The following is a 27,247-nucleotide window of genomic DNA, read 5'->3' as shown; positions in this document are numbered from 1 at the left end:
TTTGCTGAACTTCTGTCTGTTATGTCCACAAAGATTTTGTGCAAAAAAAAATGCTTATTAATCCTTGTATCATATTGATAGCATGCCCTTCTGGAATTGTTACCCAAGAGATTGACTGAGAGAGACCAAAGTAAAGTATGGTTTTCCTCATTTATGTTCCCTGCACTCAGCTGACACTGAGGCATGTGTTCAACTTCCACAGAACGCATAATTAAGTTATGGCTACAGTGGGATATCCATTATAGCCCCCACCGCCATGTTGGGTCACTGGAAGTAGCCGTGCTAGAGCTCTGACCTGCAATTTTCATGTGTGCCCTTCCCTCTAGATATACCCTTGTCATTTGTTGAGACAATCTTACCTTTTGTGCTATTTAAGATGAATACCATTGTATTGTTTGTTGATGGCTGTATTGCAGACATCCTGTGGCATGCATGTCTGCTACACTCCTCTCTCTCACATGCACTTCTTACCTTCCTCAGAGCGACAGATGTTCTTGGCTACCTGGAAAGACATTCCCAATGAAAATGAAGCCCAGTTCCAGATCAAAGACTGTCCCCTCAACACAGGTGAGTGTTAAGCAAACGTACATAAGCACAATGCATTCACTGCAGTACCAAGAATACCCTAATCCTCACAGGATGATCCAAGCTATGTGTGCCTTATCTCTCGCCAGACTAATTTAAAGCTGTGTTTCCGCCTCCTGTGTAATGAATTCTAAAACAAAGGAGTAAAAACTCTGCCTTCTCTCACCACAGGGGAGAGTAATCTCAGGGTGCCAAGGAGCAGAGGGCATCCCTTTGCTGACGCAATCCCTTTTTTTATAGGCGAGTGCAAAGCTGTAACATTCCCAAGACAGGCTTTTCAAAGCAAACCATCACTTCCATGCACTGTCGAGTTCAAAGCTGAGATTGCTTCTACATCTGCAAAGTAGTGTTTAAAACTAAAACTGCTCCATCAGTAAAGCTGTGACTGCTCCCTCCGCTCGGGTATTTACAGAAATGTGCTCCTTTTGCAACAAAAAACACAAAGCTACCACTGCCACAACAAAACTGAGCCCAGTACAAGCCAAGAGTGCAACTGCTGAACACAGGGAATTCCAATGTGGACCTTGCTGCCTCTCTGTACAGGGTAGCTCAAAGCTGAGAGTGATCCCTCTGTGCACGCCAAAATTCAAATGAGAGACTGTGCAATCTATGAACAGGGGTGCGTCTCCAAGGGCAGGAGAGTGTGCAGCCCAGAATATGCCCCCCTCCTAGCCCAGGAGATTCAAGTATAGCACTGGCCCTTTCTAGAATAAGTGATTGCACCAAAGAGTATGCAGATCTGAGACTGCCCTTTATGTACAGGGATACATAATCCGATATTTACCTGTAGGGGTTATTTCACATGGTCTTCTCTAGTATGTGGAGCAATTTCCATAATCTTTAACTCGAGTTCTTCACCCAGTAGCTATGTTCTTTGGATGCCATTGCTTGCAATGTCATCTCGACTTAGAGGGCAAGGTTCTTGGAACCCTCAAGTGAAAATGTTTCGGTCTAGCCTTCGCAAAGACTTCAAGCAACTAAATCAGTAAGATGTTGGGCAGTTGGTAGCCCCACGACCAATCAGGTGTGCATGCTGGCATGACAGCTCATTCTGAAACAGAAATGCTGGATGGGGTAATGTGCAAATCTATCGAAGGCACCCAGATTGCGGGTTGCCCCTTAACCCTTCACCTAATCTAGTATTTCAGTTGTGCTGCACAGCTCTCGAGTTGCCCCACATCTTGCTTTAGTTGATCATGCACTTCTGTGTTTTTTTTTTTTTGGTTTCTGTGAATTGTAGTTCTGCACATCTAATGAGAAAACAGAAGTACAATTACCAAAAAGTGAATATTAAAATCAGGACCATATGACCCACTTGGAGCTGACAAATGGCAACTTGAGATCCTTGTGCTGATGGCATTACCACACATTGGTGACGAGAACAGTGTGAGAAAGGAATTGGAGTGTGCATCTTCCCAGCCACAACAAACCATACAGATATAATTGTGTTCTGTTGTATCCACTGTGCTTGTATATCCGCCCAGCCTCTCGCAAACCGCTCTTCCAGCCCTGTACTGCCAATCCAAGACTTAACAATGGCATGTATCTCTGCTAAAGGGCCTCATCGCTGACATGCAGCACTCTGCTCTTCTAAAGCAGACACACAGCTATATCATTGCATTTCAGTCCTAACACCAAGACTTCAATCTGATTCTATCATAAAGACCTTCCCCAGCTCTTGCACCCCTCTTGGATCTCTGTCTTGACCCATTGCTACTGTAATGCTGACTCACTGCCCACACACCGCACTGTAGAGGAGCCTGACCTCGAGTAACCTTTTCTTTTACAATGAGAGAAGCTAGCATGTTACTCAGCCATTGGGCATTAGTCCTGACATGCTGCATGTGATATCTGTTTTAAAACTGACCTTGTTAACTTTTTACATCTCTTCTGATGTACCTTAATCATGGCCTGCATTCCCTGCTGTCATTCTAACGTTGAGCTCCAAATACACCACTATAGCAATGAATGCCAATTGTACAATTTTAATCTGAAACCCTCTGTTAGGACAGTTTTTCTGAAGTCCAACTAAGGGCTTAGTAAAACCATTCAACTGAGGCAGTACAAGACTCGACTTTTAGTATAAGGCTGTACCACCTGAGTTCAGGGTGGCGTAGACCGAGCAGCCAGGCTTATTTTAGGAGGGAGAGAGGGCTGTAGAATCAGTAAAATGAAATTGTAATACAAATGGTTTTTCTAAACCCTTAGTTGGACTTCAGAACAACTGTCCGAACACTGATATACTTTGGGTCCAAAGGAAACCATCCAGTAGGATTGGTTTAGCCAAAGTAACGTGTACGTATTGTATTATGTTTGTAAAATTCTTTTTATTGTTTTACAACAAAACTTAACATATCCAACCCTGCCCTCCCCACCCCCCTTCTTGGGCTTCTGATTTCTTAAATCCTGTAGGGGCCAAGGAATTATTCACTTATCAGCTTAAGTCCAACAACTTCAGGCGCTGGAGGCACCATTGCACTGTGTAGTCTTTCAGGAAGGTCAAAACCTCCACCCCAATCTCTAGCAAAATATGACAGGTATTGTTCATAGCATATTCTAGCGCTACAAAGTACCACACTTTGCGAAGTCAGTCCTGCAACGTGGGGATGGCCTCCCCTTTCCACCTTGGTCCTATTCATCGCAGCCAGGGTGAGCATCGTCCTCGCCTTCCTGCAGCCCCAACTATCTCCCTTCCCATTCCCCAGCCCCAACAAGACCATCTTCAATGGCACAACCTCCTTATACCCAAATGCCTGGGCTGGGGCCTCCTGTACCTCCTTCCAATAACGCTTAAGTTTGGGGCATCTCCACCAAATGTGTGACCACGTACCCTCCCCTCCACACCTCCTCCAGCATTCCCGTGACGACTCCGGATATATTTTTTGTAGGCAGACCGGGGTATAATGCCATCTGTATATTAGCTTATACCAACACTCCTGCAGCTGGGTTGCTTTAACTAATCTCAGAATTATTTTCCATAATCTCTCCCTTACTGCCCTTGGGAGCTCCCTCCCCATCGTGCCTTCCCAGTGTCCCGTATAGGGGCCATACCGGCCGGGGGATAGCCTTATACAATAGTTTGTACAAGTTGGAAGTCATTCCCTTAGAACCATCCTGTGTCACGAGGAATTTTCCGAACTGCGTAAGATCGCGACAAGATGCTGCCTTGACCGTGGGGTTCTGAAGCCAATGCCATAATTTAAAGTATCTGAGCCTTTCGGTTTCACCCACCTCAAATAAATGTTTGCAGTCCATAAATGGTCTAATGGTGGACCCCTGGAACATGTCTCACTTTCCTGCATCCCCGCTCCCGCCATTTTCCAAACGCGCCTGTTTATGTGCCTGCTGAAAAGTCTGGGTTATTGAATATTGGGGTGAAAGGGGAAGGGAATGTCGTGATCCCATATTTTATTATCAATTTGGCCCATGTTTCCACCACCAAACTCGTAATGGAGCTTAAGTACATGTGTTTCGGTCTATGTTGTCGCTTCAACCACAGAACTACATCCATGTCTTGCCTCACCCCTGCGCGTTCCATTGCAACCCACTGAGTCCCCACTTTTCCTTTAAACCATTCCAGTATAATGCGCAGTTGTGATGCCTTATAATACAACCGAACGTTTGGAAGTCGCATCCCTCCTTCCCCACTCGGGGACATTAATAATCTACGACCAACCCTTGCCCTCTTGCCCTGGCATATAAAGTCACCCATTGCTTTGCCAAGATCGCAAAAGTAATTATTCGGAACCGCAAGTACCTGAAATAGGTACAGCATTTTAGGGAGCATCACCATCTTCACCGCTGCCATTCTCCCCTTCCATTTTAAGAGATCAGCCTTAATTGTTGACAGCATAGGTGGGTAGTTTGCCATATACCAGCCTAATAAAGTCAGGGTTATTTTAATACCTAGATATTTGATCCCTTTAGGGTTCCATATAAATGGTGAGGATTCCTTCAGCCTCCCCACCTCTCCACCTGCCTACCCTCTACCGCAAGGTTCAGGATTTATGATTTATTTAAGTTGATTTTGTAGCCTGAGGCTGCTGACAAAATTGCCATTTTAGCCGATAACGATTCCCCTGGGTTTGCTAACGTCAGGAGCATGTCGTCTGCAAAGGCCACAACTTTGTTGTATACCTCTGAATCGGATTCCGTGAACTCCCTTCGCCCCCCTAATTAGTTCCAACAGTGGTTATAAATATATAGCGTACAGGAGGGGGGCGAGGGGAGAGGGCACCCCTGTTTTGTCCCCTTGGTCAGTTGAATACCTTCAGACATTGATCCAGAGGCGTGCCAATGGAGATGCATAATTTGCCTGGACCAAAAATTTCCCCCCCCAGGCCCATCTTTTCCATCACCTTGAACAGAAAAGGTCATTCCACCCAATCAAAGGCCTTTTTGGCTCAGAGGGACAATAGTACTGCGGGAGTTGAGAACGTATTCACTTTTTCCACCAGGTGTGCCACCCTCATGTTATCGAAAGTTTGTTGACCCTGAACAAACCCGGACTGGTCCGGATGAACCAAGGTCGGCAATATTCCCCCTAGTCTGTTGGCCAATATCTTTGTGTACATTTTTGCGTCCACGTTTATTAACTCTATTGGCCTGTATGATGTGCACTTCCTCTGGTCTTTATTGGGTTTGGGAAGAAGGATGCTCATGAAAATTCCCCGTCGTCAGGCTGGGAATCCTCTGTAAAAGAAAACATTGTTATGTTTCTAAACTGTCTTTCTCCTATAAACCAATCACTGAACTCTGGGTCATGCTGCCCCCAGTCAATGACTGCCCTCTACCTAAGCCCCTTCTCTGGCAGCCATCTTCAGATTTCTACCACACGTTCAAGTGTTGGGAGTCCTCGTGTTTTGCTCTTCAAGCTTTTCTGCGTTTTTTCGCTTTGTGATAGGAAAATTCTATTTTTTGCTTATTAATCCGATTAACGGGGACCCGTTTTTCGGCATCTTTCATCACCCCTCAAGGGCAAGAATCGTTGAATGTTCTTGGAAGCTTCCAGAAGTTCTTCAGGCCTACACCGCGCTGGATCATGTCAGAGGAGAAGGACGGAGCTTCCCTCTTCAAGCTGCACCAGCTGTGGTTTGCGGAATGTTTATTCGGATGACAAGCATTTCCAGTGCCTGTATTGTCTACACCCAGCGCATAAAGAATAATATTGTGGCATCTGCCGTGGCTCCACCAAATGCACGATGAAGGATCGACACATCCAATTGGCGGCGTGGCTTCAGACCAGGGCCTCTACCCGGGTAATTCTCATGAGCATGCCTCTTCCAGATCCATCCAACCTGAGCGGGCGCTCCATCCGTAGGGGCCCCAACACAAGACCCAGCACTGCGAGTCTGCTTCCGTTGTGGTCGCCGCTCCAGCAGGTCCTGTGCCTGTCAGGGAACGTTCGTCTCCATCTGCCTCGATCTCCAGCCACCGTTCCAGCTCTTCATCCAAGAGGAAGTCGGCTACCCCAGGGAAGCTGCGGGAAACACCGGATAAGGCCAAACAGGGTAAGGTGTCCGAACCGCCCGTGAAGGAGAAGGCCAAGCAGGACAAGGTGTCTGAGCTGCCCGTGAAGAAGAAATCCAAGATGGTCGATCTGCCGTGAAGGCCCAAGTGGTCCAGGCCAAATCATCATCATCATCATCCGCCTCGATCGAGATGGTGGTCTCCCTTTCGAAGGCAAAGGGGGCTGATCCCATCCAGGATGCCCCAGCGGCAGCCAGAATGTCTCTCCCGGCCAGGAGAGTCTTCGTTCAAGCCAATAGTAAAGACCTCGGAGAAGAGGATGCCGGATCTCAGTCCGACACCAACCCCTCGGGACCGAAGAAAGGGCGGGGGGGGGGGAGAACTCCTGGGCACAGACATTTCTCCAGCATGGGGTCTGGCATGGATTCACATGCTCATGAATATTATTCAGTTTCGGTTCTGATCTGTCTTTCGTAGTAGTAACCAATCACTGATCTCTGCGTCATACTGACCACAGCCAATGACTGCCATCTCCCTAAGCCCCGCCTCTGGCAGCCATCTTCAGATTTTTACCGCACGTTCAAGTGTTGGGATCCTCGTGCTATTGCTCTCGAGCTTTAGTGCTTTTTTCGCGTTTTTTCATAGGAACATTTTCTCTTTCGGTCAAAAGAGCCTCAAGCTCCGTTTCATTATCCGATCAACAGGGACCCGTGTCGGATTCTTCTACGCCCCTCAAGGGTGAAGATTTCGTCAAGCCACGCTTTTGGAGGACTCCAGAAGTTTCTCAGGTCCATCTCGGACATGGCCCAGGAGAAGGGAAGCTCGACGCCCGGAAAGCTGTTCAGGGTCTGCCCTGGATGCCAGCTTCAGAATGTCTTTAAGGAGGACGAACACTCCCTTTGCCTCTACTCCCTGCATGAGGACAAGACGCACGTGGAGAAGGACTGTGCGTTTTGCGGCAATATGTCGGAGCGGACCTTGAAGGACCGCCACCTGCGTCTCGCCAACTGGCTGGAAGGGAAGAGCCCGTCAGGCGAGAAGAAGAAGTCCGAGCGGTCTTCTAAGACCTTTGAGGGCGCCCCGGCGACGGGGGCCCAACTGAAGGCCAAGCACCGCGAGTCCGCTGGCACCGGGAGCGCCGAACCGTCGGGCTCTACGGGTGCCAGGCAGGGCGCATCCTCCCCGGCGCCATCAACCACGAGCCAACGCTCTGGCTCGAGTAAGAGGAAGGCCGAGCACCCAGCGAAGCTCCTGGAGAGACCCCGGTCGAGCTCGAAGGCCCCATCGGAGGGGGAGCAAGGCGGTGACCCTCCCCCCAAGGAGAAGGCGGTGAGCGCACCTAAGGTGGTGAAAGCCTTGATCCACCCTGCCAAGGCCTCTATCGAGACAGTCGCGGCGGCCCTGGCTCAGCCTGTGGAGGCTACACCAGTGGAGGTGACCTCGGGGCCCAGAGTCTCCCTGCCACCGCGGAGGGAGTCCTCTTTCATGCCCATCGACAGGACCCCCGTGAAACCTCCGACGGAGAAGAAAAAGGGGGGGGGCAGGGGGTCGTCGTGGATTCGGCCTCCACCTCTGAAGAGGAGCTGATCGAAGTCTTAAGCCACGCCGTTGGCGTGGAAGAAGACCAGCCCGTTGGGAGGGACCCCGACGTCGGAGACGACGATAACGTCGAGGGTGCCGACGAGGCTCCTGACCGCCCGTCGGAATCCCCTCAACCAGTGCCGCAAGACAACTCGGCGGCCATTTTGTTGGCTATACAGTCCTTATGCTCGGAGATAAGGACAAGATTGCCGTTACCACCAACGGAGGAACTGCTCCCGACGAGGGACCCGGAGCCAGGCCCTTCTGGAAGCCCTCCTCCTAAGAGTAGAAGGATTCATCCACCACCTCCTTTTCAACCATCGGACCCGTGGGGATGATACGGGGACGAACACGGCCGCGACGGGTACAGACGACGAGGTTTACGACGAGGATCTCCCGTCGTCACCTCCTCCCGGGCTTCCCCGCCCGACGAGATTGGATCGTTTCATGCCATGATCGCCAGGGCATCCAAGCTTTTCCAACTCTGCCCGGAAGAGAAGAAGGAAGGTTTCCTTTATCAACGGCGCGAGACCAAGAGGAAGACGGTCCTCGCTGTATCTCTACTGGACGATATCTGGGATGAGGGTCTCGCCCTCCTCAAGAACCCATCCACAACGCCTGCGAGAAGGGATCGGTATGAGAAGAAGTACCGGGTCCCGGACGCGGCCCCCTTGTGCCTTCGGGCACAGCCGACCCCGGACTCTGTCGTCTCAGCGGCGGCCAGGAAGAAAGCAGGGGGGGGGGGGCTTCGGCCTCTATGTCAACCTCCCCGCCGGACGGCGAGGGAAAGAAATTGGACACAATGGGACGCAGAGTCATCTCATCTGCAGCGACGACGATTAAGGCTGCCAACGCCTTGGCTATCGTAGCCCGCTACGACAGGGAGTTGTGGTACAAAATCGCCCCCCTGCTGGACTTCCTACCAGACGACAAGAGGGCGGAGGCCCTAGAGATCTTGCAGGAAGGAGAAGTGGCGTCGTACAACGCCATTACGATAGCGACGGACATCGCTGACACTGAGTTTTGCCCGTTGGGCAACGGCGTGTGCCTTAGACGACGTGGATGGCTCAAGGCAACGGACTTCCGGCAGGACGTGCAGACCAGAGTCTTGGACATGCCGTTCGACGGGAGCAACCTGTTTGGGAAAACAGTGGACGATTCCCTACAAGCCATCAAGACGGGCACGGAGACGGCCCGGGCTCTTGGTGTTCTCCAGCAACGACGGCCGCCCTTTCGGAGCACCGGAGGCAAGCAGAGTGCCGACAAAGGTTCCGGCGGCGGATTTTCCACCTATCGTCAAGCGGCCCGTTCGTCGTCACAGGAAGCCTACAGGGGACGAGGCAAGTCGGGCGGACCCCGCCGTCGTCGCCATGGAGGACAAGGCGGCAAAGCCTCGTCGAAGCAGGACTGAACCGGCCGTGGGGTCGGGCCCCCACCGAAGCAACCCGGTGGGAGGCCGGCTGGCGAAATTCGTCAGCGTGTGGGAGTCCATCTCCACCGACCGTTGGGTGCTGGACGCCCTGGCCCAGGGTCACGCGCTCGAGTTTCTAAAGAAGTGCCCGCGCGTCCCCCCCGTGGCCAGGAAGGAACATCACATCCCTCAACTTCTCTTGGAGGTAAAGGCGATGCTCAAGAAAGGCGCCATAGAGCTCGTCCCAAAGAGGCTTCGGGGCTCGAGTTTACTCAAGATACTTCCTCGTGAAGAAGACAGGAGGATGGCATCCCATCCTGGACCTACGACGACTGAACAAATTCATCAAGGCACAGAAGTTCCGGATGGTCACCCTCCAGCACGTCCTGGGTCAGCTGTAGGAGGGCGATTTCCTGTCGTTGGATTTGGAGGATGCTTACTTCCATATCCCCATCCTAAAGGGACACCGAAAGTTTCTCAGATTCGTGGTCCAAGAGCGTCACTACCAGTTCAGAGCCCTTCCCTTCGGATTGAGGTCGGCACCCAGGGTGTTCACCAAGTGCCTCGCACCAGTGGCGGCGCGACTGCGCCTGGAGGGGATCCAAGTCTACCCCTCCCTGGACGACTGGCTCATCCGAGCAAAGACAAGGGAACTCGCTGCGGAGCACACGGCGAGGACCGTCCAACTACTCATGGACCTGGGATTCTCCATAAACTACGCCAAGTCCCACCTGGTGCCCGCGCAAGACGCACTGTTTCTGGGAGCGACACTCGACACAGTGGCGCTTCTGGCTTCTCCGTCGGAGGAAAGGATGAGGGCCATCTTGGGCAAGGTGCAGCGGATGCTGGTTGCGGACGCGGCCAGGGTGAGGTCCATCAAATCCCTCCTCGGAATGATGTCTTCTTGCATTTATCTCATCCGCCTGTGCAGGCTTCGGATGCAACGGTTACAGGAGTTCCTGGACGCTCGCTGGATTCAGACGACGGGCAGCTTCGAGGACAGGATCACACTCGACGAGAGCTTCCGACGAGCGATCCGGTGGTGGGGCACCCGCGCGCATCTGACGGCGGGCATGGACTTCCAGACCCCGGGCCACCAGGAGACAGTGACTACGGATGCCTCCCTGGAAGGGCACACCGAAAATCTGCATGCGAGAGGCCTTTGGCTTCCGACGGAGAAGTCCCTCCATATCAACGTCCTGGAGCTCCGGGCAGTGTTTTGGGCCCTCAGGTCCTTTCTTCCATCGCTCAAGGGCAAGGTGGTGAGGATCTTCACCGACAACACCACCACCATGTTCTACATCAGGAAGCAGGGCGGTACCAGATCCCCAGCCCTGTCCAAGGAGGCGCAGGATCTGTGGCATTGGGCCGTCGCCCAAGGGATGTTTCTGGTGCCGTTTCATCTGGCAGGAATAAAAAACACCATTGCCGACTCGCTCAGCAGAGATCTGCGCTCGTGCCACGAGTGGGAACTGCGACAGGATCTAGTGGACCGCCTCTTCCGACGGTGGGGCACTCCCCAGATCGATCTGTTAGCGACGGCGACGAACTCCAAGTGCCGGAGGTTCGCCAGCAGGTTTCCCCAGCCGAGGAGCATGGGCGATGCTTTCTCGTTCCCCTGGGAGGGCCTGTTTCTATACGCGTTCCCTCCATTGCCGTTGCTGATCCGGCTCGTCAACCAGCTCAAGAGGTCACGGTGCAGGATGATCCTCGTCGCACCTGCGTGGCCGAGGCAGATATGGTTCCCGGATCTTCTGGACTTGTCAGCGTCCCCGTCAATCAAGCTGCCAGTGGACGCGGATCTTCTCTCCAGGGAAGGAGGCGCCATCCTCCATCACGACCCGAAGTCGCTGAACTTGCAGACCTGGCTCCTGCAGCGTTAGAGTTTGGAGGCTACGACATACCGGCCGACTGCAGAGAGGTTCTTGGAAAGGCCAGGGCGTCCTCAACTCTTAAATGCTATGGACACAAATGGAAGAGGTTCTCTGTCTGGTGCCACGCACAGAAGATTAACCCTCTACGGATTACGGCTCCCCAGGTACTGCCGTACCTACTGACGCTGGCCAGGGCTGGACTGGCGCACGCGTCCATCAAGATTCATCTTGCTGCGATCTCCCGATACACCAGAACCACGGGGCTGACGTCTTTGTGGTCTCATCGTCTGGTGAAAGAATTCATGAAGGGACTGTTCAGATCGTTCCCGCCGGTGAAGGCTCCGGCCCCAGCGTGGGAGCTCAACGTGGTGCTGACCAAGCTCATGGGACCTCCGTTCGAGCCTCTGCACTCGGCTCCGTTGAAGTTCTTGTCGTGGAAAACAGCGTTTCTTGTGGCCATCGCCTCCGCACGACGGGTGGGAGAGATCCAGGCCCTTTTCTGCAAGCCCCCGTACTTGACTTTTCACGACACGAGGGTAGTGCTCAGGACGCACCCCTCCTTCATGCCCAAGGTGCCGTCGGTCTTCCACCTCAACGAACTCTTGGTGTTACCTGTTTTCTTCCCGTCGCCTTCGTCGCCGGCTGAAAGGACTTTGCACTCGCTGGATGTGGCTAGAGCGCTGAAGTTCTACGTGGACCGCACGAAGAGTTTTCGGAAGACGTCACAACTTTTTGTGAACTTTGGACCTGTCAATCAGGGGAAGGCTCTCTCAAAGGCTTCCATTTCCAGATGTCTCTCCGGCTGTATCATGTACTGTCATCGGTTGGCAAACCGACCGCTGCCCGGCCGTCTGAGAGCCCATTCCACCAGAGCGATCGCAGCTACCACGGCATTCCTATCTGGTGTGCCCCTGCTGGACATCTGCAGGGCTGCTACGTGGAGGTCGACGCACACCTTCCCGATAATTCTACTGCATCGACCGGGATTCCAGGGAGGAGTCCAGGGTCGGCCAAGCAGTGCTGCGCAACCTGTTTGCCCAAGGTGAGCCCGGTGAGAAGGTAAGAGATGCTTAATGTTGAGTTGTTGTATTGCTTAATGTTGAGCCTGTTGCCACCTCCCGTGGTTGTGCATGTGTGTACTGCTACGTATTCTTTTATTCATGAGCATGTGAATCCATGCCAGACCCCATGCTGGAAAAGGAACAAGTTACTTACCTGTAACTGTTGTTCTCCAGCATGGTCTGGCATGGATTCACATGCGAACCCTCCCGCCTACCCCTCTGCGGCTCTTCACTTGGTCATACTGCCACTTCACGTGCTACCAAATCTGAAGATGGCTGCCAAAGGCGGGGCTTAGGGAGATGGCAGTCATTGGCTGTGGTCAGTATGACGCAGAGATCAGTGATTGGTTACTACTACGAAAGACAGATCAGAAACGAAACTGATACTGATTTTTCTTTACCGAGGATTCCCAGCCTGACGGGGAATATTCATGAGCATGTGAATCCATGCCAGACCCATGCTGGAGAACAGTTACAAGTAAGTAACTTGTTCCTTCTTCGTCCAACAAGGAGGCAATATTTTCCGTCCACACCATCGATGGTGGTGACGACGATGCGAACGTCGGAGTTTGCTGCTGGAGGCAGCAGCAACGTATATGCCTTACGTATATGCCTTTGATGGGGACGCCAAATGGGCGCTGGGCCCAGTGACCCTGTTCCCCAGGCGCCCCCTAGAGATTTGTCACAGGATATCCTCTCGATACTCCACCCGCTGGTGTCAGATTCAGAGGAGGTTGCAGACGACCCCGCCAGCACCAGCGGCACCGCTGGTGACCCCGTTGACACTGGGGCAGCCACCCTAGGGGGACCGGGTACGGACACAGCGATGATGAATATGGACGATGACGCAAGACTGGGAGAGCGTGCATCGCCGGCGCCGAGAACCTCTCCACTGGACGAAGTGGGATCTTTTCATTCCATGATTGCCCGGGCGTCAGAACTTTTTCAGCTCACCCCGGAGAAGGAGGGCTTCCTGTACCAACGCCGGGAGGTGAAGAGAAAGACCATCCTGGACGACGTCTGGGATGAGGGCTGGCGTTGCTGAAGAACCCTGCTTCAGCCCCAGCAAAGAGATCGGCCTGATAAAAAGTACAGAGTGCCGGAGTCTGCGCCCAAGTGCCTGCAGTCTCAACCGTCACCGGACTTGGTGGTCTTGGCAGCCGCCAGGAAGAAGTCAAGTTCATAGTCTTATTCATCTGTACCCCCGGACAACGAGGGGAATACATTTGATTCCATGGTTAGAAAGGTAATCTACTCGGCAGCGATGACGGTGAAAGCGGCCAACACCTTGGCGATCGTGGCCAGATACAACCGGGAGCTTTGGTACGGGATGGCTCCTCTCCTGGATTTCCTCCCCGATGACAAGTGGGTCGAGGCATTGGAGATCCTCCAGGAAGGCGAGGTGGCATCGGACCATGCCATCACAGTGGCACTGGACATTGCGGACACGGTTTTCCGACCAAATGGGCAACAGGGTTTGCCATTGTGGCTGGCTCAAAGCCACCAGCTTCAGGCAGGAGGTTCAGACGAGGGTCCTGTACATGTGTAAAGACCGGAGGGGGGGGGTATGTACTTCTGCTCTCTATATGGCAGAGGAGAGGCACAGAGGACTCCAGCCAAGATTCCTTATTATTGGTACGTGGTCGAGCAATCAAGGCCTAGCTTCTCAGAAGGTGATGCAGGCTGGTTCTTAAGTACAGTGTAGTCCCCAAGCACCCACAAAGGAATGTCCGCACACTGTATTAGTTAAAACAGTCTTTATATAATTAATATTCAAGGTTATGTACAATATCACGATAATTCACTTTGTACTCGGTTATCTATAATGGTAAATATACAGTTCTATGTGGTACTACAATTACTATTAGATCTCTTTAATGTGCATCAACTGTACAGTTAAATGTCACACAAATCGGTTCGGAAAGGAAACCAACAATAGATCTAAGAGGGAAGCAGTTGGTTACAACAATTGGGAGAATACTGGCCCTACTACCTAGACACATTTCTGTGTGGAGATCCCCCCACCTGGGCAACCTGTAGAATAAAGATATATCACAAGCCCAGTCCATATATTGTTCACAAGACTTTCCAATAGTTCTGCAACCCCAAAGTACCTGGCGTTGTACCGTTCCTCGTCGAGGAAATTGACGGCCCTTCTTGAGTGGGTCGACGAACGTTCGACAGAGAACAGGGTGAATTACGACGGGGGAAGTGTCAGCTTCTTTCCTAGCGGTGCTCGTCGACGGGGAATCGTTAACGTCCTGTAAGGAAGAGGCGTGCGGGGCGCCTCGGTTTCGATAGTTCAGGACCGCAAAGAGTTCGAAGAACTGTGGCCCAGCAAGGGCGTCGAGTTGTCGGCGTCTCTGTGGTCTTTAGGTGGTGGGAAACCCACCGGCGGATGCTCCTCGGCGCATCGATGGCATGGCCTTCTCAGGTGGGATAAGGCAGGCGGCGGTGCGGACGAGTGCGTCTGTGAATCAAAAGTTCTTAGGCAACGGGAGCTCGGCGGCTCCGGACGGCGACAGTGGAGGACAACTGTCCGGTCACTTCTCTTTGGGATTGCGCGGCAGCCCCCGTCTCCAGTCGGCAGCCTGTCATAGGTCTGTCTACCAGGGAGCTTTGGCAAAGATTAGCTGGTGCACGATGGTCCTTCATAGCTCAAGAAGAGGGCGCCTTACAAGGTCCTCTCTGGGTCAGTCCTTGGGGACACAGCAGCTTTCAGATGGATGAAGGAGAGAAGCAGCAATTCTTCTCTTCCAGCAGGGCTTCAAGGTTAAGCTTCAGGTTTACTCCAGTTACTCTTCGTAGTGGACTTCTGCTTCTGGAAACTTATGAACATGATTCCTAGCAGTGAGAGGTCACCAGATATACTGTTAATCTCCTATTCATTCTGCTGGGTCACATTTAAGCATCCAATCACTGCGAAGGGCATTCAGCACTCTGTCAGCCAATCAGGTGCACGGTGCATTCAGGCCATTCTTCTCCATACAGACACTCACAACACAGAATGTGGATTCGGACAAGTACCACGCCATTCAACACTACACACTGCATTCATACCAGTTTCGGGTAGGGCTGTCTCAGTCATTGTGTCAAACACCAGAAACCAGACATCCACAACATTCACCCAGGTCCCACCCACAGGCGTACCCACAACATATGGCCGTTGGGAAGGCTCCAGCCAGTCTGGTCAGCACTTCCCCACACTACCATATATGGAACTTCCACCCAACAGCCAGTCAGGGGGAAGGGACCGAGTCGGGGCTTCTCGGGACTTGGGGAGGATCAAGGTAACAGGCGATGGAGGGCAAGAGGCCACGGGGGCCATCTTGTCTCCATCAGGAATCTACCGATTCCAATGACGGGGCCTGGGCATCCCAAAATGGAGGACGCTCAGGGCACTAGTCATTTCAGCACAGAGCTGCCACCAGCCCATATCCTGCTCTGTGGGCCACCCACTGGTGCCCAAAAACATACACTAGGGGCACAGGGTTGTACCCCCACCCAGGAGTGCCATAAGGGTATCCCATGGGTCTGTACACCAAACCAAAAGAGCTGCACCGCCAGGAGTCCCACATGAACTCCTGCGCGGAAAACACGACGGAACACACAATAAAAAGCAGTAAAGGACAAGGGTACGGAAGCCCTGTCTCTCCAGTGCATTTCCAGCATCACAACATGCTGTTCGACGTCGGGAAGGCCATCGATGAATTCCTCCAGGCCATCAAGACCGACGCGGAGACAGCCCGTGCCTTGGGCACAGTGCAGCAACACCGGGCCGTCCTTTCTTTCATCCGGAGGGAAGTCTAGCAGATCTTCAAAGGGCTTCGGCGGGGGCTCATCCTCTAACCACCAACCGTCCCGCTCCTCGACCCAGGAAGCCAACAGGGGTCGCTTCAAGGCCTTCGGAGGTGGCTGTCGTCGTCCAGGCTCCCAAGACGGTGCTCTGAACAAGCAGGACTGAACTGGCCAGGACATCAGGCCCCCACCGCTGCATCCCAGTGGGAAGCTGACTGGCGGACTTCCTCCGTGTGAGGGAGACCATCTCCGACCGATGGGTGCTGGGCGCTCTCGCCCATGGACACACTTTAGAATTTCAACTGAAGTGTCCTCTAATACCACTGGTGGCCCGATAGGAACACATCCATCAGCTACTGCTGGAGGTTCGGGCGAAGTTGAGGAAAGGGGCGATAGAGCTGGTTCCAAAGCGACTCCAATGTTTTTTCAAGGTATTTTCTCATAAGAAAGAAGACCGGGGGATGGAGACCTATTCTCGACCTACAGCGACTAAACAGGTACATAAAGTCGCAGTTCAGGATGGTCACGCTGCAGCACATGCTCGGCCGGCTGGAGGAGGGAGACTGTCTGTCCTCATTGGATCTAGAGGACGCGTACTTACACATCCCCATACAAAAAGGACACCAAGAACACCGCAAGTATCTGCGCTTCGTCGTTCAAGGGAAGCATTACCAGTTCAAGGATCTTCCTTTTGGGCTGAAGTCAGCACCCAAAGTCTTCACCAAGTACCTGGTTCCGGTGGCGGCCCATCTATGCCGGCAAGGGATCCACGTGTACCCTTACCTGGATGACTGGCACATCCCGGCCAGATCAGGGGAAATCGCCTGTCCTGCTTGATTCCATCACAGGACGCGCTGTTCCTGGGATCCAGAGTCGGCACGGTGTCCTGGCTGGCATCGACAGAGGAGAGGATATCGGCCCTCCTAGGCAAAGTGCAACAGCTGTTAGCACTGAGGGTCGCCACAGTGAGGACCATCAAGTCTCTACTTGGCATGATGTCGTCATGCATATACCTGATTCACCTCTTCAGGTTGCGGATGCGCCCTCTACAGGTGTTCCTCCACGCCCGTTGCGTCTAGGTGTCTGGAGGCTTCCAGGACAGGTTCGCGCTCGACAAGGAGTTCCGTCGAGCGATAAGGTGGTGGGGCATGCGCTCCAATATTGCCAAAGGCACAGATTTCCAGAGCCTCCCGTATCAGAAGACTGTCACGACAGACACTTCCCTGGAAGGATGGGGAACCCACACCGGACATCTTCACGCCAATGGCCTGTGGCTACCGGAGAAGACGCTACACATCACCTTTCTGGAACTACGGGCAGTGTTTTGGGACCTCAAGTCGTTTCTGCCATCCCTCAAGGGCAAAGTGGTGAGGGTCTTCACGGACAATACCGCCTCAATGTTTTACATCTGGAAACAGGGGGGCACAAGATCCCCAGCGCTCTCCAAGGTCTTGCTGGACTTATGGCACTGGGCCGTCGCCCAGGGGATGTTCCTCATTCCGTTTCACCTGACAAGAGTAAAGAACACAGTCGCTGACTCTCTGTGGGAGCTTTGGCAGGACCAAGTGGACAACCTTTTCTTCAAATGGGGCAGTCCCCAGATCGATCTGGTTGCGACGGCGACGAACAGAAAGTGCCGGATGTACACCAGCAGATTCCCCCAGCTGGGGAGCATTGGGGATGTATTTTCATTCCCTAGGGAAGGCCTGTTTCTGTACGCGTTCCCTCCGTTGCCGTTACTTCTTCGAATCCTCAATCAACTGAGATGGTACCGGTGCCGGATGATCCTCGTTGCACCAGCATGTCCGAGGCAGATCTGGTACGCGGACCTTCTCAGCATGTCAGCGTCCCCTCCAGTCAAGCTGCCAGTGGTCGCGGATCTTCTCGCCAGGGAAGGAGGCGCAATTCTGCACCACGACCCGGGGTCTCTGAACCTGGAGGCCTGGCTCCTGCAGCATTAGAGTTTGGGGGCTACGATCTTCCAGCGGACTGCAAGGAGGTACTCGCCAAGGCCAGGGCATAATCTACTTTGAAGTGTTACAGATCAACCTTCTGAGGGTCACGGCCGCTCAAGTACTTCCATATTTACTCATAAGCTAAATCGGGGCTGGATCACGCCTCCATCAAGGTACATACAACAGCTATCTCCCGCTACACCAGATCTCCGGGACGGTCTTCACTGTGATCGCACCGTCTAGTTAGGGAGTTCATCAAGGGACTGTTCCGCTCGTTCCCACCGGTGAAGGCTCCGGTCCTAGCGTGAGAACTTAATGTGGTGCTGACTAGGCTCATGGGGGGCTCCATTCGAACCTATGCCTTCAGCTCCACTCAGGTTTCCGTCGTGGAAGACTGGATTCCTCGTGGCCATCACCTCTGCAAGACGAGTAGGTGAGATCCAGGCCCTGTCATGCAAGCAGCCTTACTTGACTTTTCACGAGACTAGGACGGTGCTGCGGACGCACCCCTCCATGCCCAAGGTTCCATCGGAATTTCATATCAACGAGCCCTTGTTAACCTGTGTTTTTTCCGACGCCTGCATCACTGGCTGAAATGTCTTTGCACTTGCTGGATGTGGCTAGAGCGCTGACTTTTTATGTGTCGCACAAGAAAAATATTCGGAAGACTTCTCAGCTTTTTGTGAACTTTGGCCCTGTGAACCATGGGAAGGCCCTGTCCAAGGCTTCCATTTCCTGGTGGCTCTTCGGCTCTATCACTCACTGTAACCGGTTGGAAAATCGACCCATGCCTGGCCGTCCGAGAGCCCATTCCACCAGAGCGATCGCTGCTACAACAGCGTTCCTGTCTGGTGTGCCCCTGCTGGACATTTGCAGGGCTGCTACGTGGAGGTCAACGAACACCTTCACAAAATTCTTCTGCGTCGACAGGTATTCCAGGGAGGAGTCCAGAGTCGGCCAAGCAGTTCTGCCCAAGCTGTTTGCTTAAAGGTGAGCCTGGTGAGGAGGTAAAATATTGCTTCTGTTGAGCCTTGCAACCTCCTGTGGTTGTACATGTGTTTACTGCTATATATTCTTTATTCATGAGCATGTGAATCCATGCCAGTACCCATGCTGGAGAAGGAACAAGTTACTCACCTGTAACTGTTGTTCTCCAGCATGGGCCTGGCATAGATTCACATGCCAACCCTCCTGCTAGCCCCTCTGCGGCTCTTATCCTGGTCTTACTGCCACTTTAAGTGCTACCAAATCTGAAGATGGCTGCCAGAGGAGGGGCTTAGGTAGAGGGCAGTCATTGGCTAGGGGCAGTATGACCCAGAGCTCAGTGATGTCTTTATAGGAGAAAGACAGTTTAGAAATGAAACAGTTTTTTTTCTTTTATTGAGCATTCCCAGCCTGACGACGGGGAATATTCTGAGCATGTGAATCCATGCCGGACCCATGCTGGAGAACAACAGTTACAGGTAAGTAACTTGTTCCTTCTCTTCCTCCATTGATGCCGATATCCTGCATGTCTCCCTGAAGCTATTGAATAGCCTCGTCAGCTGTGGGACCAATAATCTCCCAAAGGTTTTATAAAAGGTAGCCGTCTGGTCCCGGTGCTTTATTTGGGGGGAGAGTACCCTTATTTTCCTCCGGACCTTGTCCTCTGTAATCTCCTGCTCTAGTTGTTTGCTTACTTCCTGTCCTACCTTCGGAAGGCGGGTCCTCTCCAGGAGATCCACCTGGGAGCTTTCTGGCGGGTTCTGGGACGTATATAGATCCTTATAGAAGTCTGCAAAGCATTCCTGAATCTTTTCTGTACGGATGTGACGGAGCCCTTGCTCATCTATTATGGCTGTGATATTATTCTTGCCGGATGTCCCTCTAAGAAGTCATGCTAAGAGCCTATAGGCTTGATTAGCCTTGGAATAAAATTTGTTGCGCACATAGTCGCAACCTTTCTGCTTTTTTTTGTTCTCAACAAATTAAGTTGGCCCACTCCCTGACTATGTACCCTCACTGTTTCTTAGATGGGATCCCCGTGGCCTGTGTCCTGCTAGCCTTGACCTCTGCTTCTACTTGGGCTTCCACGATCTTCAATTGTCTATCCCTTTATGCCTTCACTGCCATTTGTACCCCCCTGGTCATAGCTTTAAATGCGTCCCAACATATACTCTCGCCCGTATCTGAGGCTTTATTGAGGGCAAAGAACTCTCTAATCCTTTCCTCCAGTTCCCTCCTGACCACCAGGTCCCATAAAAGCTCCCCCGGCACCTTCCAACCCCACAGTCCTGGTCTACGCCCTGGCAATTGCAGATACATTGTGACCACCTTGTAGTCAGATATGCCTAGGGGGCCTACCGCAATACCCGAAACTGCTTCTAGGAGGGAGACTGAGACCCAAACATGGTCAGTGCGGGGCTGTGTCCTATGAATGCTAGAGTAGAAGGTGAATCCTTCCCTGTTCCCCTGCACCCCCCTCCAAACGTCCCTTAAGCCAAGCTCTACAAACCGATCTCTGAGCGAGGTTGAGGCCACTGCCCTTCCTGTGTAGTTCCCTGGACCATGACATGTTGAAATTGCCCATTAATACCATATTGCCCCTGTGCGAACCTGTCTATAGTACCCCTATTAGGTTTCTCAGAAACCCCTCTTCTCCAAGATTTGGGGCATAGATGGATGCCAATGTATACATTGTCCCCGCGTATTCTCCCACTGTAATAATACACCAGCCCTCTTGGTTTGCTCTGGAGTTCTTGATTCTAATATCCACCCCGTCCCAAATGGCTAGTGCTACTCCGCATTTCTTTTTAGAATTAGAGGCCCGATGGATTCTTGAGAAACCCTGCAGTTTTGGTTGTCCTTGGTCTTTCCTCAAAGGATGGGTCTCCTGAATAGCCAGCACATCAGGGCTTGTTTCTGATTGAAGAGCCTTAATTATTCCCTTTTGAGAGGGAAGTTGAGCCCTCTCACGTTGTGTGGACCACTTGAATGATTATCCCCCAAGGGTACCTCCTCTCCCCATGTTCCGATTGCCCCTTCTTCCCCTTGTTCCTTACCCCTATCTGCCCCATTCTGCCCTTCTTTTCTCCCCCCCCCCGTCCTTTAGTTCCTCCTTTTATTTGATTCCTATATGGCCCCCTACTCCTCTACCCTGTGCCCGTTCCCCTTCTCCCCTCCCCCTTTTTCCATCCCAACTTCTCCCCTACGCCCATCCCCCTGCTCCCCCAACCCTCTTCATCCCTCAACCCCCATTCCTTTCCCACCGGGCACCACCGCCCTAACTGAAACCAAGACAGAAAGTTCTGAAACGTTCCCACAGCGCAATTACATGCCTTTGCTGTTCACCACCAGTTTTGAATTTAACTATAACCTCCCCATATCTGTTTGTTACCTATAGATTCTGTTCTCTCCACTGGGCCCCTCTCCCACCCTTGACTTGGGACATGGGCCTCGCAGTGCGATTCTTCTCTTCTGTCTTTCTTCCAATGTTGTCCACTCTGATTGGCAGGGTCTTGGTCGTGCCTCTGCCTGTGTGGAACGATCTTCTTGCTGATCTTGGCTTGTTTCCAGTCTGAGTAAGCCCTCTCCTTCTTGCACTGTGGTTATGCGTTTTTCGGCTCCTTCACACTTGAAGACCAGTCCGAAGGGAAATGTCCATTTGTAGCAGATTCAGTATTGTATTTAACACAAGAACCAACACCATGGCCTGCTTTAGGCCTGAGGACTACTCTTATGTTGCAATGGAAAGATTGTTCACAATGTGCAAAGAGAAGGGCCTCCATTGTGAAGGAAGTAAGCTTGATTTAGTACAAAGGTTGTGGGACCATACAAATGGCTCCAGAGAACCTATGTCCACTTCTAACAATATTGTTGAGTGAGGATGAATCAAAGACAGGTTTCTGGACACTTCTTCTTTTTCAGGGTCTTCTGCGCCTGTAGTTTTCAGGATCACAGAACCGGTGAGTCAGTATGATATGGAATGTGACATTGTTATATGGCTGAAAACGTTTGACCTCACTCGTAAATTGTTTGGTCTGTGTGAGAGTGATAGAATACCAAGGTTTCTTTTTAGGTTTCCCAAGAGACTACCAAGTAAGCTTGGATTTAAATGTAGCTAAAAATAGTAACTGGGATAGAGTAAAAGAAGCTCTCATCAATAGATATAAGAAAACAGCTTCTCAATATCTAAATTCTGTAAGGGACCATGAGAAGAAAGGTACATCTAAAAGTACCATCTCCTCCTCCCTTAAGGATTCTGTCAACACTGAGTGTAGCAGAAAAGCTGTGGCCTTGGGCTCAGCTGAGCGACCTTATATAAAGGTTGAGGCTCTTAAACTCGAAATAAGAGAGTTCCCCTTGGGAGACCTCTCCTTAGAGATAAAAGGCATTTACTGCTACTCTGTAGGCCACTTGGGTGTAGCACCCATAACTTCAAATGGGGACAAACCCCTAGGTCCACAAAGCTAGAGGTCACTCCTGTGACCCCACCTTTAGCTGCTGCAAAGGTGACCGGGCCTCTTGAAAAAACACATATAGTGGAAATGGTTCAACTAGTTCCCAGAAACTTCTGTCCTAGTACCATATGGTGTGATGCCATTAACCAGGTCACAACACCTTCAGTTCACACGGAGTTGAAAACCTCTTAAAAACCCACCTAGAGTGGAAGTGATTCACCCACCCAAAAGACAAAGAACTGTGGATAGGAACTTAATTGTTCCTATCCAATATAGAACACTGTGTAAAAAATGTGTTGAAGTCACTGATGTGACTCTACCTTCAGCTGAGCCTGGGGTAGAAAGTCCCTCCGAAACCTCAGACAGTGGAGGGGGTCCTTTAATCTCGACCTGGACTTCCCACCCACTGCTCTGCTGTTGAGGCATGTCCTAGGGCTGACATGAACCTTGGTGTTCATGTCACACACCTTGTGTGGTGTATGCCCTTTAGACTAAAGACCCCTCCACTTGACTCTGTAGTGGCTGGACCACTTGAAAACCCACTTAGTGGTTCCAAAAACTCTAAACATGGATACTGTGAGAAACCTGAAGGTGTCTCCCTGATTAGTCCCAGGGGATCTGTCATCCAGGTGTCCAGGACACTCCCATCGCTACTGGATCCAGTTTTTGGGGGTGGACCAGCGAGGGAGGATCACCTGGATGGGGGGGGGTTCTCGGAGAGTAGAGGTGGGATACCGACGGGTGGGACGCTGTATCCCCCTTCTTAGAACACCTTTTCCACAGCCTACCTCGTAAAATACTCAGACACTCTAACTCCACACACCCCTTTTCCGACACACACTTTCTTACACTACGAAAGACAATGGACTAACACTAGAGCCATTTACCTGACATGTCCCAACACAATGGTCAGGCAGAATTGACCAGAACCACACACACACACACACCTGACGGCCCTTTCCCTTCATTATGAGCAAGGCAGTCTGCACTCAAAGACAGCTATCCAAGCATGGCAATTCAAGAGGAGGAGAAAGGCGGCGAGAACCAAAAAGGTTGCAAGTAGAGAAGCGACCTTGCCCTTTCTGACCCAGACCCGCAAAGCTTCCATAGGAGTCGTAAGACTGCGAACAATAGTCAGCGTGTGTTTCAGATGTCAATGGTACACGGAGCATGCCTACACTGATAATCAGAACAGGAAGAGACGCTTGTTACCTTAGTACAGCCTTGACTCTACAGACAAGAAGAGCCAAGTGGTTCATCACAGCCGGGGAGTCGAGGGGAGAGCTGATAAAAAACTGAACTGTGTTGAATGAAAGTTGCAAATGGCAAATTAAGGAAAGTTCAAAAACTGTTTACATTAAGGGAATACGAGCTGCAGAGGGGTCCAGCACCACCTGGGAGCTCATTTGAGAGACCCTGGTTAATCCTACCAATACCAGAAGGAAAAGGAAAAGGTCAAAGTGGTCATACAGGGGTCTAGCAAAAACCCCTGTACAGTCGAAAGTCTTTGACCTGAACGAAAGCTAAGGGAGATGAATCCCGCATAGTGAGAAAAGAGAAAGAACTGTGTGATTGGCAAGAGTGAACCCAGCAGAGGGATGCTGATGGAAAGGGACGAAGTCTGAAGTCCCAATAAATAGTGTGTTGACAAGAGTGAACCCGACAGAGGGATGTCCACAGCGAACTGTTTAAAAAGACATTAAGGCTTGTGAATGCCACAGGTGAAATTATTTTGAGAAAAAGCTGTAGTGAACTTGACGGAGGGAGGCTGATATTCGAGGGGGTCTGAGCCCGGAAGAGAGGGAACCAGGGATGAAAAGTAATCACCCAACGTACTTTTGGAAAGGAACGTTTTGTTTGTTATTTTGAACACATCAGGTACTCGGAAGCAAGAGACTTTTGTAGAAAAGGGACTTAACCACCAAAGGTCCTGATAGCTGAAAACGGAACTGTCGTCTCGTGCTGGGAAAGCTCAAGAGTGTGCTCTTCTCAGGATTCCCGCCTTGTCCCATGCTCAAAACGTGGGGGTGACCCCCCGTCTACCACATCTTGACTTATTTGTGAACACTTCTTTCTTTCTTGTGAATCTTATCACACTCTTTTTGTATTTAGTTGTAAGGATTGGCAATAGTTATTTTTTAGTATAAACCCATTCGATGGGATTGGGTCCTCCGACGTATTCCATATCTTTGACAGTAATCACCACAGCTGTGCTGCTTCGGAAAATTTTCTGCGTCCTACGTTGATGCGCCGTCCCCGAGGACCTCCTCCGTCGGCCAACGTCACCTGATGTGATAAGTAAGACGCACAACGCCCGTAGCCTCAGTTCCGTTTTTTCCGCGAACGTGTTCGCTTCGTGAATCTCGGTACGCCTCGACTCTTTGGAGTTTCTGTTGTAATCGTCTCGGTTCTTTAAACCTGTTCCGTTTTGTGAAAAAGCCTGTTCGTGACGATGTCTACCTTGTCTTCAACCCCGCGTTCGGGCTTAAAAAAAATGCGGGGACTCTGGGTCCAAGATGTCGGTAACAGACTCGCACGACGCCTGCCTCTGGTGAATCGGGGAGGCCCACAACACGGACGACTGTGTCGACTGTCAGTCGCTCACGGCCAAGGCCTTGCGGGAGTGCAAGAAGTTGTTGTCGGTAGGTCGGGTGTCTAAGCCCCGGAAGTGTAGGTCTGCGGGGCTTTCGACGGATGAATCGAGAGGCGACTCTCCGCGTCATCGTCGGAGGTCCAGTGGGTCTCCTTCCAGGAGTCGGTCTCGCCACTCCTCTGCCTCTTCGAGGCATTCCCGGAAGCGCCGGCATCGGTCGCCTTCCCCGTCCTCTTCCGAGGACTCCGCCCATCGGCGGGTCGCTTATCCCACCATGCAAGCGACACCGAAGGAATGGGCTTTCTTCGGGAAGAAGATGTTAGCGATTCTCGAATCGCAGGGCACCGGTCCGTCCGTGCCTCCAGAGTGGGGTCGGTCGTGATCGGTCGAGAGACACCGCTCGCACGCCTTTGGGCTCGGGTGGTCGGCACGGTTCGTGGGAGAGGTCCCACTCGGACAAGGGTAACCATTCTTGCCATGCCCATTCCAGGTCCCGGTCCTCGACGCCCTCAAGACCGCGTGATCCTGTGCAGTCTTCGAGGAAGATGTCGACGCCTGTGGCGCCGAGGTCGACGGCCTCTCTCGAGGCTCTGCCTCCGAGGGTTCATCGACACTGTCGGCGTCTAGGTCGTCGAAGGACACGCTCGGAGCTCTGGCTTTGAGGCCTGTGTCGATGCTGGCGGCGCTGCGGCTGACGTCGACGCCGATTCACTCGACGCTGATTCTCTTGACGCCGGCGTCGATTCGTTCGGCGCCCTCAACGCCTTTCGAGGCGGTGGTGTCGGAGGGGCCCCATGGCACGGGGGAAGCCCCTAGAAAGGCTTTGGCTAAGGTCAGGCATAGCTTTGGTCCGCAGGTGCCTTACTCTCACCGCCTGGAGTACATTTCAGAGGTTGTTGAGGGCTCTGATGAGGACTTGGTTCCGGATGGGGTGCCAGATGAGCTTATCTCGGGCCATAGCTAATTTGAAGACCTGAGGCAGTCACTGCATGATGCCAGTGGACTGGACACCTCTCCGGAGGTGGAGTTTTGTAGGCCTCAGCCTGACACTCATGGCAATTCTTCGTACCGGCGCCTTATGTCTCGGGTCACCGAGTACTTGGGATGGTCAGCTCCCGCATGGGAGTTTGTTCAGGATGATCTTACGGACATTCTCGATCTTGGTCCCCCCCACTGACCCGGTACTGCCGTTTCATATTGCTCTGCAGAGAAGGGTGGCTGCGGCTTGGACTGCTCCAGAGAGTCTCCCGGCAGTGGGCAAGCCTTTGTCGCGAAAATACCGTCCAGCCAGTAGCGACCCCTGCTACTTGTCCAGGCACCCAACTCCGGAGAGTTTGGTGATGCTGGCGGCTACGGGCCCGGCAAAGCAGGCGAAGTATCCTACCATCCCTCCGGATAGGGACAACAAACGTTTTGATGGCTGGACGAAGAAAGTGTTTTCTTCAGGGGGTATGGCGCTTCAGGCGGCCAACTCCGTATGTGCCTTGTCTCGTTTCACACACACTCTGTGGAACTGTGTTGCATTAGCGGCTGAAAATGTTCCCGATGGGGACGAACGGGATGGTTTCCTTGCTATGGTCCAGGATGGCAAGGATTCCATGTGTGAGGCCGTTCAGTCGGGTTTGGACATGGCAGATTGTGTCAGCCGGTCCATGGCGGCGAGCACCGTAATACGCACGTTTGCGTGGTTGCGGAAGTCGGGGTTCGCTCCTGATGTGCCTCCTCAACATGCCCTTTGACGGTGAACATTTTTTTGGCAGCAAGGCTGACGAGAGCCTTGAGAGGTTGCAGACCTCCAAAGCTGCAGCAAAGTCGTTGGGCGCTGCAGTTCGACAACCTCCGCCTTTTCGTCCTAGGGGACAACAATGGAGGGGAGGTTCCTTTCGTTATTACTCATCCTTCAGTAAAGCCAGAGGAGCTGTCAGTCAAAGTGGCCACCGTAGGAGTACCAGAGGTGGAAAACTGGGTAGTCGAGGTGCCAAAGCCGCTCGGGCAGTTGCCTCTTTGCCCTCAGGCAACGCCGCAGCCGCTACCACTCAGTCATGAGGCCATGTCCCATGGTTCGCCGGTTGGGGGAAGGCTGGCGCAGCATCTTGTAGAGTGGCGTGCCATTACTTCAGATGTGTGGGTTCTGGAGATCATAACCCACGGCTACTGTCTTCCCTTTCGGCAGAGGCCTCACGACAATCCACCTGTGAACCTCTTTGAAGAGTCCGGATCCGCTCCTTGCACAGGAAATTCAAGCCCTGCTGGAGAAAGGTGCCATAGAACTGGTGTCTGTAGCGGAGAGGAACAAGGGATGGTATTCCCCTTATTTTTTGATTTCGAAGAAAGACTGAGGATTGAGACCCATCATGGACTTGTGCCGTTTGAACGAACTCCTACGGAAGGACAAGTTCAAGATGGTCACTCTCGTCCTCCAGGCCCTTCAACTTCAGGACTGGTTGGTGTCTCTCGACCTCAAGGACGCTTACTTCCATG

At 52.2% G+C, this 27,247-nt stretch overlaps 1 protein-coding gene across 1 annotated transcript in view; it reads left to right on the top strand.

The window, feature by feature from the left end:
• Nucleotides 1-27,247, top strand: part of AP1B1 (adaptor related protein complex 1 subunit beta 1) — an 896,137-nt gene that overhangs the window by 808,316 nt on the left and 60,574 nt on the right. The window contains exon 19 of the mRNA XM_069619269.1: nucleotides 481-567. Coding sequence (XP_069475370.1) covers nucleotides 481-567 — 87 coding nt within the window. The remainder of the gene's footprint in view (nucleotides 1-480; nucleotides 568-27,247) is intronic.

This window comes from Ambystoma mexicanum, chromosome 10, assembly GCF_040938575.1.
Source record: "Ambystoma mexicanum isolate Mex_15411 chromosome 10, UKY_AmexF1_1, whole genome shotgun sequence".
Classification (NCBI taxonomy): domain Eukaryota; kingdom Metazoa; phylum Chordata; class Amphibia; order Caudata; family Ambystomatidae; genus Ambystoma; species Ambystoma mexicanum.
This window is presented reverse-complemented; position numbering and strand designations above follow the sequence as displayed.